At 45.0% G+C, this 16,096-nt stretch overlaps 1 protein-coding gene across 2 annotated transcripts in view; it reads left to right on the top strand.

Moving 5' to 3' along the window:
- The window catches only part of LOC122922744 (carbonic anhydrase 13-like), a 52,197-nt gene extending 38,882 nt beyond the window's left edge, over positions 1-13,315 (top strand). For both annotated transcript variants that reach the window (XM_044273452.1, XM_044273451.1), the window contains exons 5-7: positions 4,541-4,603; positions 9,295-9,450; positions 12,794-13,315. In XM_044273452.1, the coding sequence (XP_044129387.1) occupies positions 4,541-4,603; positions 9,295-9,450; positions 12,794-12,931 (357 nt within the window). In that variant the 3' untranslated portion in view covers positions 12,932-13,315. The remainder of the gene's footprint in view (positions 1-4,540; positions 4,604-9,294; positions 9,451-12,793) is intronic.
- Positions 13,316-16,096: the final 2,781 nt, after the last annotated feature.

Here is a 16,096-nt window from a genome sequence, read left to right on the forward strand (position 1 = left end):
ACCACACCTGGAAAGTGTTGGCCAGGGACGATCCGGGCGCCTCCAGTTCCCGAGGTACTCCGGCCTGCTCTTTCCCGGTCCGAAAAGATCAGGTCTTTGAGGACTGCCTCATAGAATTGGAGGAATGTCCCTGTGCTGCCAGCGCTTCGGGATAGTACAAAAGAGTTGTACATGGCAACCTGCACCATGTAGACCGTAACTTTTTTGTACCATGCCCGGGTTTTGCGCATGGCATTATATGGCGTGAGGACTTGATCAGAGAGATCAACTCCTCCCATATACCGATTGTAGTCGACGATACAATCGGGCTTGAGGACCGTTGCCACGGTACCTCGCACAGGGACTGGGGTGGTGCTGTTACCGTGGATTGTGGACAGCATAAGGACATCCCTCTTGTCCTTATACCTGACCAGCAACAGGTTTCCACTGGTAAGGGCACGGGTCTCACCCCTGGGGATAGGTACCTGGAGGGGGTGGGCAGGGAGGCCGCGCTGATTTTTCCGCACGGTCCCACAAGCGAACGTGGATCTGGCGGCAAGGGACCTGAACAAGGGAATGCTGGTATAAAAGTTATCCACGTACAAGTGGTAACCCTTATCCAGCAGTGGGTGCATAAGGTCCCACACGAGTTTCCCGCTAACACCCAGAGTGGGGGGACATTCTGGGGGTTGAATACGGGAATCTCGCCCCTCGTACACACGAAATTTGTAAGTGTACCCTGAGGTACTCTCACAAATTTTGTATAGCTTCACGCCATACCTCGCCCGCTTTGTGGGAATGTATTGGCGGAAACTGAGTCTCCCCTTGAACGCAACGAGAGACTCATCAACCGCGACCTCCCTTCCAGGTACGTAGGCCTGCTGAAATGTGGCCCCAAAGTGATCGATGACCGGCCGTATCTTATACAGCCGGTCATAGGCAGGATCACCTCGGGGTGGACATGCTGCATTATCGGAATAATGCAGACATTTCCGGATGGCCTCAAACCGGGGACGTGTCATGACCATACTGTACAGTGGGGTCTGGTATAGGACGTCCCCACTCCAGTATTGCCTGACACTGGGTTTTTGGACTAGACCCATATGCAGCACGAGGCCCCAAAATGTCCTCATTTCGGCTGCACTGACCGGCGTCCAGCCACCGGGTCTAGCCAAAAATGAGCCTGGGTTTTGAGCGACGAACTGTTGGGCGTACAGATTCGTCTGCTCCACCATCAAATTCACCAGTGGGTTACTGAAAAAAAAACTAAAAAAGTCTATTTCAGTAAACCCCACTGTGGGAATCTGGATTCCAGGATTGCCAGCGAAATCCGGAATCTCAGGCTCAAAGTCCACTGGGGGACACCAGCTAAGTTCATCGGCAGGGGGCTCCGGTGAACTTATTTGGTGGGCCGGGAAACCAGTACGAACCCCAGGGCGGCTCGTACTAGGGTGGGCCACAGGATCCCTAGCATGTGTGGCCCCTGGCTCCGCCTGGCGGCGTCTCCGCCGCCTTGGTGGCTCATCGTCATCCGATGATGATGAGGAGGATGCGGATGACAGAAGGAATGTGGGGTCATCCTCATCCTCACTGGGGCTCTCGGAGTCGGAGGCAATCTGGGCGTATGCCTCCTCGGCCGAGAACACCCGGCGGGCCATGGGTGTGTGTGCGTGTAGGTGTGCGTGTGTGGAAACCTTTATTATATGTGCGTGTGTGTGGGGGCAACGGGTGTTCGCGTACTAAAAAAAGGAAAATAAAGGGGCAAGTGTTAGGAAAAAAAAAAAAAAAAGTTCAAAGTTGCTGATCAGCGGTACAACGCTGATCAGCGGTGGGGCAGGCGATGCGCTAACAGTGGACGGACGCTAAAGTGCCGACCAGTCAGCGAACGCAGAAAAATAAAAAAAAAGTGGTGGTAAGGGGGCTAGTGGTGAGGGGGGGGGGGCTGGGGGAGGGCTGGTGGGGGGGATGGGTGGGGGGGGCTGGTGGTGGTGGGGGGCTGGTAGGGGGGGGCAAGTGGCAGGGGGGGCTCTGGGGTCTGATAGATGGATCAAAAAAGTTTTGTGTAAAAGTTCTTTTTTTTTTTTTTTTTTTCCTAACTAACTTTTCCCTTCTTTCCCTTCCTAATGGTGCCTCTCCCTCACTGACCCTAACCTACCTGAGTGGCGATGGGTGCAGGAGGGTGATGGATGCCGATTAGGGGGACACAGGAGCTGGTGCTGGACGATGCTGCACGGTCAGGGTGCTGGACAGGAAGAGGAGGGGAGAGAGGAGCGCAGGAAGTTTGAATCTCGCGCCTCTCTCCCCTGCACCAATCAGCACCCTGGACAGCAGTGTTCAGCACCAGGGCCAGCACCGCCTCCTCAAATCCTCGGACTGCGATTGGTGGTGTAAAATTACGCCACCGATCGCAGTCTTTTTCCGGTTCATCGGGTCACAGCACACCCGAATGGACCGGAAACGCAGAAAACCGCAGGTCTGAATGGACCTGCGGTTTTCTGCGATCGTCTATACGGGGGGGTCAAATGACCCCCCCCTGCGTTGTTACGGGATGCCGGCTGAATGATTTCAGCCGGCATCCCGTTCCGATTAACCCCCGCGGCGCCGGAATCGCGAATTAAAGCCATGACGTACCGGTACGTCATGGGTCCTTAAGGATTCGGGAAACATGCCGTACCGATACGTCATGGGTCCCTAAGGGGTTAAAATAGGGGAGATTCAGTCCTCCCTGTTCCAACGGCCTGTATAAGTATTCCAAATTGAGCCTTCCCCGCTTTCTTCCCCACAACAAATCGTTAATAGTTCTCTCAATAAGCTTAAAAAACGTATCCTCTATCCATATAGGTGAGTTCCTAAGAATATAGAGGAGTTGGGGCAAAATCACCATCTTGACCAAGGAGACTCTATCAGCTCTAGATAAAGGAAGTCGGAGCCATATCCCAATTTCTTGATGGGCAGCTCCTTCAAGTCATATACTGTACATATTACTGCATGACTAGGATCCTGGGCAAGCTGGTTTAAAATCCTTGTGGGAACTATGACAGAAACTACAGTATATTGGTTGTTATCACGTTTATCAGAAAGAGGTGTACAGTAAAATACATTTTTAAAGGTTATCTGTCAACACAATCTTGGACTATTACCTGCTGTAATACATGAATTGTACTGCCGATAAGAAGTCCAGACCGCTACTTTTTTACATTTTCCTCCTCTCAACATTTAAAGCTGCACTGAAATACATTTTCAATACTGCTGTGCATGCGTACATGATTCTTTATGTTAGCACTGAAAAGAATTCAGAATTGTGTATTTCATCACAGCTTTGAACAGGGAGCAGTGGGAGAATAAAACATGATGATCTGCGCTCCTTATGTGTAGCTTTACTCATGTATCACTGCAAATAATAGTCTAAAATCATGGTGACAGACTCCCTTTAACAACTACCTGATGCAATAGCACTTCAAAGTATTCTAATTCAAAGTATTATAATCCTAGATGAAATGACCTTTAAGGCATTCACATGATAATAAACCCATAAATATTAACTAGAAGTAATAACAGAGATAACTGTGAATTCCTGCAAAATTTATAGTGCCTTGAAAAAGTATTCATACCTAGTCTTGAACTTTTCCACATTTTTTCATACCCACAAACCTAAATGTATTTTATTTGGATTTTATGTCATAGACCAACACAAACTTTTTAATAAATAAAAATGTAAGTCTGGTGTGCATTTGTATTCAGCACCCCTTATGTAAATAAGGCCTAAGCTGGTGTACAATGTTTAAAGGCCCATCAGATCTTAAAAAAAATTATAGCATACCTGCTAGGTTATGCCATCACTTTATGATTGATGTGTTTGATCTCTGGGACCCCTACCCATCCTGAGAAAATAAAGTAGTGCTGCGTCTCCTTCACTATTTTTAAAAGGGGTTCTGCACTTTGTTTAAACTGATGATCTATCCTCTGGATAGATCATCAGCTTCTGATCGACGGGGGTCCAACACCCGGGACCCCCGCCAATCAGCTGTTTGAAAAGGGAGCGGCGCTGCCTTCTCACTGTTTACCGCTGGCCCAGTGACATTACGACTAGTATCACTGGCCTGGGCGCGGCTAAGCTCTGTTCACTTGAATGGAGCTTAGCCCTGCCCAGGCCTTCTCAAACAGCTGATCGGCGGGGGTCTCGGGTGTCGGACGCCGCTGATCAGAAGCTGATGATCTATCCAGAGGATAGATCATCAGTTTAAACAAAGTGCAGAACCCCTTTAAGTGGATAGGGCAAGCACAGTTGGCCATGACTACACCTGAGCAGTGTAATCTCAGGATTGATGGGGGCCCCAAAGGTCATACCCGCATAAATTGATGGCATATTCTAGTGATATGTCATCTTCTTATAAGGTGATAATATCCCTTTAATGACCTCAGGTTTACTCAAGCAGAACAATTGATAAGCTTCACTGTTGAATTGTAGATCATAGGTTAGGTTGTCTTATCAGATTGTTTTGAATAATAAATATTATCTAAGAATAATAAATTACAATTTATTGTGATTTTATTTTTACAGATTGGAGAGCCGAATCCAGCAATCCAAAATATAATTGACAGTCTAGGCCAGGTAAAAACAAAGGTATGTGTAGTACCCCAGAGCTCGACACTTGCAAATTGTTTTGTTCTGTAATGCCATTTAATGTTACTTAGTATTATTTTATCTCATATCTTGTAATGTACCCAGCATAGCTGTGGTATGGATGAGATGGGGTTAACTACCCTGCCTTAGCCACTGCAGCAAGTTAGGTTTGGATCCTGGATCTGCCCTTAGCTTAGTTAGTCTAGTCAGTCCAGTGTGTTAGCAGAAGAGGAGGCTGCTATACCGTATGTACACCACTCCTCACAGGACTAGACCAAAGTTACAGAGAATCACCTTCTCTGAGGATTATCACCTTACCATTTCTACAAGAGAGATAAAGCAAAGAGCCAAGAAGGTCTAGAAACTGCATGGCCAAGCATTGGAGTCAACTAGGAAGCTATTTGGATTACCGTTAGATGTACTACAACTCTCCTGGCCTGGTTACTGACTCCTGTACCATACGTTGGCCATTGCACCCCCTCATCTCCTGCCTTGCACCCGCAACAAACTCACAACACCAACGGCACCCCAACTACCATCAGGCAGGATCCCCAACATAAGGGAAGGGTGCACCCTCCTTTCATTGGCGTGGTCCTAGGAAGCATTGGTGTGAGGATTGCCACTCTGATTGACAGTTACATGCAGAGCTACTACCACTCTAATCCTCCGCTCCGCTTTTCTTGGGCTGGTTGTAGCATATGTACCAACTAGCGCCGGATCCTGTATATGCCAGGCACCCGCTGGATCCCATGAAGTGTTTCTTTTTGTCCGGTATTTTTCATGGAATCTGCAACTGAGGCTCCAGCCGCAACTTCCACTACAGATGTGAACCTAACCCAAGGTATATTAAGTCTATGAGCAAAAAAAATCTCAAGAAGAAAGTAATGCATACAAAAATTATCACCAGGTTCTGACATGATGCAGCTTTTATTGGCCTGTACGGCTGAAGTTCTTCTAAAGCATTTTGGTGTAGAGAAAAAAAAAATGCTTAGTTCAACACCCTCCTCCCATCTGCAACTGTAAGACATGGGACTTTTTAATACTTTTTGCCTCCAAATGTTATCTGGCCCTGGAATAAAGATGGGGGTTCACAGTAAGAAGTGAATAAAAGCTGAGAGGTGGGAAGTGAAGGAGATGTTCACATTCCATGCAGATCTGTCAGGTGACAGTATATATATATTCTGCCTGCAGTACATTGGCAGATGATAGATTTCTGTATATAGCAGGGTATAGCACGCTGACAGAACTGCAGAAACCACAGGGAATCCTACCAGCTAATCTGCTTTATGTTTGACACATACTTCTCACTAAAGTTACTTGCTTTTGTTGTTTTTTTATTATCTCCTTCACAATTTTGTTTAGCAATAACTTTTTTTTTTATAGGAAATCGGTCTGTTAGCATTATATTAGAGCCGCATACTTGACATACTGTATATGTTTTATTTACCTTGTTTTAATTATACGGTCAAAACTCAAAAGGGATGCAAACCTATGCTTTTATGGTTGAATATGCCTACCAGTGGGGAATTGAGACAACAGCACTCTAGTTGAATGCAAAGTGATAGATTTATTCATAAGGCAATCTTCTCAATAAAGTGTGTGACGTTTCAGTCAATTACGACCTTCTTCAGACACTGTGAACATAGTCAAAAATACAGTATATTTGGGTGACATCAAGTCTGAACATATAGTCCTAAAGGAATGCATCCTAATCATATTTGGAAGTTTCTCCATATCATTGGAAACTTAGTAACAGAGTCTATGAGCATAGGTTTACTAGAGCAGAAAATGTCATCTAAATATACGAGGTCACAAAGATATATTAGAAAGCCTGGTTTAAAACAAGGAAAATAGCAGGCCCGGTGCATGATGAGAGAAAATCTGAGGAAGCTCATTATACGATGAGGAGAATCTCTAACAGCCCAGTACATGGTAGAAAAAACTCAGAAGGTCCGGTACATGGTAAGGAGAAGTGGTCCCCTGGTCTTCATTGTGACTAAGAGGTATATATAGTAGTTAAAAAGAAAATACAAATGTATATCAATGTAGTAATTACTACAAAACTGGGACATAATGGCAGAAATTAAAATGAATAACCACAGTAAAGTACACATTAGTACTAACACTGGAAATGGAACCGGGTGCCCCCAATTGGGCTGTTGCCAATAGAAATCTCAGAAGATAGAAAAGTTAGAGGTGCGGCAGGCTGTAGAATGGTGTACATAACACCAGGGAAAAAACTGCTGTTGACTGTGGGAACTCTGTCCACTTAAAAGGCACGGCGACCGGAAGTGAATGTCCAGACGGAAGTAAGAAGGTACACTAGGCTAATAAAGGTAATAGGCCGATTATATAGTAAAATAGATCGTCAGCCTAAAAAAGCGGCTGGGTGAGTGGATTCTGTTCTCATTTCTGTTCTGGAACCTGAGGAGGATCTTCTGAGGTTGTAAGCTGGATATGATTCTTGCCATTTGTAGACCCGGATGTTCCTGTAATCTTCAGAATCCCTAAAAAACGTCTTCCTTTTAGCCTCTGCTTCCTTCTTCTGGTTTGCGAGAGTAGTTGACACTTATTCCTGTAGCTGTAAAAAGGCTTCTGGTGACAGGGTAGCCCTTAGTTGATGTTCAGCTGTCTGGACGGAGTCTTTAACTGTTTTGATGGCTTTTTGTAAGTGAGCTATTATAAGGGTCATGAGATCCAGAGAACACTTGTTAAGAATTTATTCAAAATGCTCGCAGAAGGTAGGATCTTCCTTGAAGATCGTTGGTCGTTTCGACATCTGAAGACCTCTAGGAATTATTTGAACCCTCGCGTACTCCGCTAGCGTGACACAGTGAAGTTCATAATTTTGTAGTTTCATGGATTCCCTTTTGTAGTCTCGAGCTCTATATTCAGACGCAGGTGTTTTGTAGGAACTCACTGGGAAGGGTGACTTGTGTTAAAATGGATGCTGTTTCCCATTCGTTGTATGAAAAGGTCAAACTTGACATCTTGGACCGGTGCCTTCGTCAAGGAAGAATAAATATATAAAAGGGTGCGGCACTCTAGTCTGTAATGATGTAGGTGCGTGTTGCCGTGGTTTCCCGGCCTAAACACAGTGGTGAATTGAGACAACAGTAATCTAGTTGAATGTAAAGTGATAGATTTATTCATAAAGCAATCTTCTCAATAAAGCGTGTGACGTTTCGGTCAATTATGACCTTCTTCAGACAGGTATGTCCTCGCGCTCCTGGTGCCAGCTTCCTCACTGTGACATAGTGGGCGCAGGCACAGTGAGGAAGTCGGCACCAGGAGCGCGTCCTTCACTCACTGCACCTGCGCCGAATACAGAAGTGGACGGCGCAGGCGCAGGATTTCTTCAGCGATCCAGCTAACTCAGACGTCACTCAAGAGGAACCGGTCCGGCTAAACGGAGGACCTGGGCGGGATAAATGGTTAGTAGACCGAGCCTCTAGGTGCTGAATCAACTCCCTCATAGCACCTAGAGGCTCATTAGCATATTTTTAAGTGTGTTTTTTAGGAGAACGGCGGCAGGGACAAAAGTATAAAGAACACTGTTATGTACTGCTGACATTAACACATCGCTAATGTCAGTCAGCTACATAACAGAATTTCTGATGATATCAACCCTTTAACTACTATATATACCTCTTAGTCACTATGAAGACCAGGGGACCACTTCTCCTTACTATGTACCAGGCCTTACGAGTTTTCTCTACCATGTACCGGGCTGTTAGGGATTCTCCTCATCATATATTGAGCGTCTTCTGATTTTCTCTCATCATGCACCGGGCCTGCTATTTTTCTTGTTTTAAACCGGACTTTCTAATATATCTTTGTGACCTCGTATATTCAGATTACATTTTCTGCTCTAGTAAACCTATGCTCATAGACTCTAAGTTTCCAATGATATGGAGGCTAATTTGCATATATTAAAACATCATTTTTCTCAGTAATGCGGACACATATAAACATGGGACCAACACAGATGCCTTCAGCTGCCAAGCGCACATGCAAAAGGTCAGCCAGTTTCATAAGGACAAATCTGCTGAGAGATGCCCTTGAAAGAGGTTGTCCCGTTTCCCATATTGACGGCCTATCCTCAGGATAGGTCATCAGTATCAGATCAGCGGAGGCTAACTCCCAACATCCCCGCTGATCAGCTGTTTGAAGGGAATGCAGCGCCCGTGCAAGCTCTGCCTTCTCTTCACTGTTTACCTGCTTGGTATCGACATCCCAGTGGAGAGCAGATGTAATTACAGCTCCTCAGTCCCCATTCACTTCAGTTACACTCCGTCTGCTCCTTTCCATTGAAGTGAATGGGGCCGGAGATGCTGCACTTACACCAGCTCGCTGCTGCGATGTTGACTATGAGCAGGTAAACAGTGAAAAGAACGCAATGCTCTCTACAAAGCTGATCAGCGGGGATGCCAGGAGTCGGACAACCAATCTGACAATCTGATATTGATGACCTATCCCGAGGATAGGTCATCAATATAGGAAATGGCACAACCCATTTAAGTCAATGGTTTACAAATAGTATAATTTTTATCTAAACAAAACAAATGGATACTGAAATGTAAGACCAAACTCTCAACATATATCTGTTTCTCTACTTCTTCGAGCAGATCTAATCATATATACTTATATGATGTAAACGTTTTAATAACCACATATTATATATTTCCTAGGACAAAGAATGTCCATTCACACGATTCGATCTTTCAAGTTTGCTGCCAAATGACCGAGACTACTGGACGTATCAGGGGTCCCTAACAACAAGTCCTTACCTAGAATGTGTGACATGGATTATCCTCCAGGAGGCCATACCTATTAGCTCAGATCAGGTGTGTAATATAAACTCATTATTATTTACTTTGTAATTCGCATGTAACACTTAGACCCTTTGCATGTCTCTCCCAGACTGTTGTGGGGGCAGTGGCATATTCTTACCACTAGACTGCTGCTGCCTTTATGTGTCTTCATAGGTGCTGCACGTCATGTACATGTCAATTACAGGAGAGGGTTGATATGCCGTTATATGGGCACAAAGCAGGGGGCAGTATAAAATAAACAAAAAAGAACAAGTGGAGAAAGAACAAGATCATATGACAGTGACATTAGAGTTATCAGGTTTCTGACTATAAGACACTTTTTTAGCAAGAAAAAAAATCAGCTCTATCTCAGGATGTGAGCCAGGTCTTGTTTTAAAGCTAAGAATTTAAGCCGTGAAACAGCTGGAGATAGAACCATTAGAAACCAGGTCACTCCTGATCCAGTTTCCAAAAGCTATGGAGGAGATTTATCAAACTGGTGTAATGAAAAACTGGCTAAGTTGCCCATAGCAACCAATCAAATTTCACCGTTCATTGTCCAGGGGATCTTTTAAAAATGAAAGGTTGAATCTGATTGGTTGCTACAGTTTTTCTTTACATCAGTTGTGATCAATCTACCCGTATATCTCCATCTGTACAGTGGTTAATACTTTAATCCAAGCCTTGTTTCAAAGGTTAATTTCTTAGCTTTAAAACCTGGCTCACAACTCTAGCTGACATATGGCCTGAGATAGAACAGATCGACTTAGGCTACTTTCACACTAGCGTTTTTGCTGAACCCTGCCGGATCCAGTAAAAACGTTTCCGTTACTGATAATACAACCATCTGCACCCGTTATTAATGGATCTGGTTGTATTATCTTTAACATTGCCAAGACGGATCCATCATGAACTCCATTGAAAGTCAATTGAGGATGGATCTGTTTTCTATTGTGGCAGAGAAAACGGACCCGTCCCCATTGACTTGCATTGGGGGGTCATGCCAGATCCGTATTGCTCCGCATCCAAGGACGAAAAGCAAACTACAACATGTTGCGGTTTGCTCTCCGGTATGGGAACGCAACTAAACTGAACGGAATGCATTTTGGAGCACTCTGTTCTGTTCAGTTCAGTTTTGTCCTCACTGAATGAGGACAAAACTCAAGCGTTTTATTTCTGGTATTGAGCCCCTATGACAGATCTCAATACTGGAAAACTAAAAAGCTAGTGTGAAAGTAGCCTTTGGGTCTGCAGGGAGAGGCGGAAAGGCAAAGATCTTCTTATCTCTCTGTAGCTATACATAACCCCAGGGGGAGAAGTAATATGGACTTCTGTGCATGTTATCAACCCCTCACCATCAATTCAAGAGCATATGTGCTCTCTGATTGTCACATATGGAGGGGAGGCTTTATTCCAGATAAGACCTAGTTCACACTTCAGTTATTTGGCCAGTTATTTCCATCAGATATTGTGAGCCAAAACCAGGTGCAGGCCAAAAACACAGAACAGGAGCAGATCTTTCCATTACACCTGATCTCTAGTAGTCTTCACTACTGGTTTTGGCTCACAATCACTGATGGAATTCACTGACGAAATAACTGATGTGTGAACTGGGCCTTACATGTTATTCAAGGTAAACTAGTATGAAATATGTTTTACAATTTCTAGCTGTCTACCTGGGTGTGTCCTATAGGAAATAAGTATGGTAAGTTATCTTCAAAGTAGGGAGGTTGCTGCTACCTCCTAGTCAGAGACATAGTCTAAATTTAAATAGACGGAGAAGGAGATTGAGATAAAATTAATGTATTAAAAGGGTTTTCCATCCTTTAGATATTGATATCTTATCCTTAAAGGGATTCTGTCACCTCGTTTTAGGTTATAGAGATGCGGACATGCACGGCTAGATCGCCGCTAGCATGTCTGCAATATACCCTATAGGGCTGTGTCCTTTTATTTTGTTTAAAAAATGATTTTAGAGATATGTAAATGAGCTTTGTAAGGAGCCCAAAGGGCTGTACTAACCTCCTGGTGCCCAGCCACGCCCCCCTGTGAAGGAGCCCAGCATCACCTGCGTCCTCCGAATCTCCTCCTTTCGTCACTGTTAGATTACCGTAATCTCGCAATGTGTGAGCTCGCGCATGCGCAGTTCCTTCCCTGAGGCTGATGCCAGCATAGGGAAGGAACACTATATTGGCACTGCGCATCGCGAGATTACGGCAATCTAACTGTGATGAAAGAAGGAGATTCGGAGGACATAGGTGGTGCTGGGCTCCTTCACAGGGGGGCGTGGCTGGGCACCAGGAAGGTTAGTACAGACCCTTGGGCTCCTTACCGGGCTTATTTACATATCTCTAAAATAATTTTTTTAACAAAATAAAAGGACACAGCCCTATAGGACCGGTATATTGCGGACATGATAGCGGCGATCTAGCCGTCCATGTCCGCATCTCTATAACCTAAAACGAGGTGACAGAATCCCTTGAAAGCAAATAGCATTTAGTATGTAGAGGAATTTAATACAAGCCACTTGCTAATGTATTGTTATTATCCATATTGCTTCCTTTGCTGGCTAGATTAATTTTCCATCACATTATATACTGCTCGTTTCCATAGTTACAACCACCCTGCAATCCATTATTATTATTATTTATTATTAAAGCGCCATTCATTCCATAGCGCTGTACATGTGATAAGGGGGTGCACATACATAACACAGACAATTGCACTAATCATAAACAAGATGAGTTACAAACTGGTACAGAAGTAGAGAGGGCCCTGCCCGTGAGGGCTTACACTCTGCATCATCAGTGGTGTTCGTGCTTGCACACTATAGGAAAAAGCACCAGGCTATGTGAGCTCCCACGGTCCCGACCAGCAGAGAGGCCAACGCTTTTTCCTAGGCCAACGCTTTTTCCTATAGTGTGTATATAGATGACCACCACTGATGGATAGCAGTGTGGTTGTAACCATGGAAACGAGCAGTGTATAATGTAAAGGGAAAATTCATCCAGCCAGCAAAGGAAGCAATATGGACAATCACAATACATTAGTAAGTGGCTTATATTAACTTTCTCTACATGATAAATGCCACTTGCTGATGTGACACAACCCCTTTAAGTTAGGTCATTATCATCAACATCAGATCAGTGGGGGTCCAATACCCGGCCCCTCCACTATCAGCTATTTTCGGCAGCCGGCTGGAAACAAAACAGTGGATGAAACTGGAAGCAGAAGGCTTTGTCCACTGTGTAGTCACTGTGTAAAACGAAGCTGCAGTAAAACGTGGAAAATCCCTGTAAGCAAAATATAGCTGGAGAATAAAACAAGGTTACATGAATGCTCTGTATGTGTAATACACTCCTTTTCTTTTCACCAGCTTCACCATTTTCGGGGTTTACTCTGCAGTTCAGAGAATGAAGTTCCCAGCTTCATATTAGAAAACCACAGAGCCCTTCAACCTCTCGCAGCCAGAGTTATCAGATCCTCATGCAAAAATAAGAGACACAAACCTTAAATCTACATTTCTGACCTTATTTCATCTATGAACGTGGCCAGATAATGCCCATTTTACTGGAAGATGATCGCTACAGACTGTTGTGGATTTCTCTTTTGAATGAACCGTTCCTCACTTTCCTAACTGATTACAATGGGCAGGGGCGTACATAGAAATCACTGGGCCCCATAGCAAAAATCTGAATTGGGCCCCTTAACCCCGCCCACTACCCGTCATGGCCCCTCCCACTTCCTGACCTGGCAACTCCCATGCCACACCCCCATTAAATAAATTTATACATGACCTACAGAAACTGTTAGGGATAAACATTTTTACTTTATTATTAACCAACTTTGTTGCAGTAACGTATAAAATGTACATGTATTTTCCAATAAGGGTTTGTTCTGTGAAATGGTGGCGGTACCAGATTAGAGGTGCCCTATCATGTGGAAGATCTGCTTGGGGTTTCCTCATTGGTGGGGGGTACCCTGTCACATAGAACATCTGCCTGGTAAAGGCTCCAGATAGGGGTGACCTGTCACACGGGACCTTCAGGATAAGAGCTGCAGATCAGGGTTGTCCTTTCACATGGGATAAACTTTCACATGTAATATCTGCATCTAGATTCCTTATCTGGGGTGTTCTGTCACATGGGTTATTTTCTGGGTGAGAGCTCCAGATCTGGAGGAACCCTTTCACAAGATTTGTAAGGGGTTTTCTGATCTGGGGGTGTCTTGTCACTTTGGGACATCAGTTGGAGGTTTCTTGATTCAGGAGTGTCCTATTACATATGACATCTGCTGACTAGAGGCTCCAGGGTGTCCTGTCACATGGGACATCTACTGGATAGCGGCTGCAGATCAGGGGGGTGTCCTGTCACATGGGACATCTACTGGATAGCTCACAAGAAAAAACAATCGGCACTCACTCTGTTTGCACGTTGCATGGGATAGAAATGGTATCCACGTATGTTCAAAGAAGGATCCCAGCAATCGTGTCTTCAATCAATGGGATATTTATTTCATCAAATTAGAAATGTCCACAATCCTGGACGCGTTTTGGCTAGCATGCCTTCATCAATGATGTTGATGAAGGCATGCTAGCCGAAACACGTCCAGGATTGTGGACATTTCTAATTTGATGAAATAAATATCCCATTGATTGAAGACACGATTGCTGGAATCTACTGGATAGCGGCTGCAGATCAGGGGGGTGTCCTGTCACATGGAACATCTACTGGACAGCGGCTGCAAAATCTGCTTAGTGTTTCCTGATCTGGAGGTTCTTGTCAAATAGGACATAAGCTAGGGGTTTCCTGGGGGTGACCTGTCACATGGGATATCTGCTGCAGCCTGCAGGTCTCCTTATTTGGGGTGCCCTGTTAATCGGGACATCTGCTAGATTTTTTGGACCTGTCACATGGGACATCTGATGGTTGGGGCACTATTTCTGGGGTTCCATGTCACAAATAAGATCTGCTGCAGGTCTCCTGATTTGGGGTGCCCTGTTAAACGAGACATCTGTTGGAGTTTTTTGGACCTGGGGGCACCCTGTCACATGGGACATCTGATGGTTGGGCCACTATATCTGGTGTGGGTTTCCTGATCTGGAGATACCCTGCCATATGATAAATCTGTTGAGAGGTTCCTATTCTGTTGGTGCCTACTTACAGGTAACATCAGCTAGAGGTTTTCTGTTTTTAGGGATGTTCTCTCTCATACCACAGCTCCTGGGGGATCTCTGATTTGGGGGTCCATTGTCTTATGAAAATTGCTGGAGGTCTATTGATTTAGGGGGGCTCTATCACTTGGGACATCATATAAGGATTTCTTGGTCTGCGGGTATCTGGTCATATAATACTAGAGGGTTTGATCTGAAGAGCACAGTAATAATACATGAACTCTCCACATGGGTAATGGCGTACTACATGCAGCATATGGGCCGAGCTCCCTGCAGAGATATCACCCTGCCCCCCAGAGATTTGTAAACTAACGGGCCTCAGCATAATATATAGTCATATGTCAGAGTCGGCCAGGCACTGCTGCAGGGAGTGCAGGCAGTGACACGGCAGGAAGAACGGTTCTGAGTCTGACTTACTTCAGGCCAGGAGCCAGGGACACACACACACAGGTGCTTGCTTCAGAATCTTCGCCTCCTCAGCTCAGGCACACTGGCGACGGCCGACGGCGAAGTTTGAGCCGATTCTCCCGCCTCCCTTGCGCCACTGGCCAATCAGCAGCTGCCTCAACAGAGTTGCCTTGTGCTAATTGGCCAGCGACTCGAGCTCTACATGCAGGCTGGGTTGATCCTGATTCCGCGTCAGGATCAAGTCAGGAGGTCAGGATCAGGTCAGACGGGGGGGGGGGGGGGGAAGACGACTTCGGCTTGGCGGCGATTGCAGAAGAAGAGTTGGGGCATAAGAAAAGCAGCCGCATAGCCGGCCGCATGTCATGAGTGGGCGGGACCAAATATTGTGGGCGGGGCCTTCTCTGCGCTACGGGCCCCCCAGTGCCGCGGGCCCCATAGCAGTGGCGTGGTCTGCCTCTATGGGCGGTACGCCACTGACAATGGGTATTGCTAATGAAACACCCAGGACACTCGGATGTGGAATCAGAACATCACACGCCGTCGCCGAATATAGTTCTATTCTATTTATCTATCTTAGTAATAAGCATGCATCTCTGAAAGCATTTCTGGTAAAGCCCAGTGGCATGCTAATACTCCCTTATAGATGTAAAATGTACCGTATAAATAGGCCGTAATGTATTGATCTGACGAAAAAAACTTCCGTAGATTGGGTGTTAATTTTCAAGATGATAATTGTTAAATATTGATTTAGCCCAGAAAGAAAGACTAGATACGAGACTCTCTACTATGCAAAGTAAAGGAGAACTATGGGGGAGATTTATCAAACTGGTGTAAACTAGAACTGGCTTAGTTTCCCCTAGCAACCAATCAGATTCCACCTTTCATTTTCAAAAGGAGCTATGAAAAATGAAAGGTGGAATCTGATTGGTTGCTATGGGCAACTAAGCCAGTTCTACTTTACTCCAGTTTGATAAATCTTCCCCTATGTCTGTAAATTCAGCTTTGGAAAGTAAACAGCTTTTTTAAATTCTGGGATATGTGTATTTATGGAACACCATTACTGCAAAGAGCGGTACATGCTGAGTGCTTTTATACAGG

Source organism: Bufo gargarizans, unplaced genomic scaffold (genome assembly GCF_014858855.1).
Source record: "Bufo gargarizans isolate SCDJY-AF-19 unplaced genomic scaffold, ASM1485885v1 fragScaff_scaffold_685_pilon:::fragment_4:::debris, whole genome shotgun sequence".
Taxonomy (NCBI): Eukaryota; Metazoa; Chordata; class Amphibia; order Anura; family Bufonidae; genus Bufo; species Bufo gargarizans.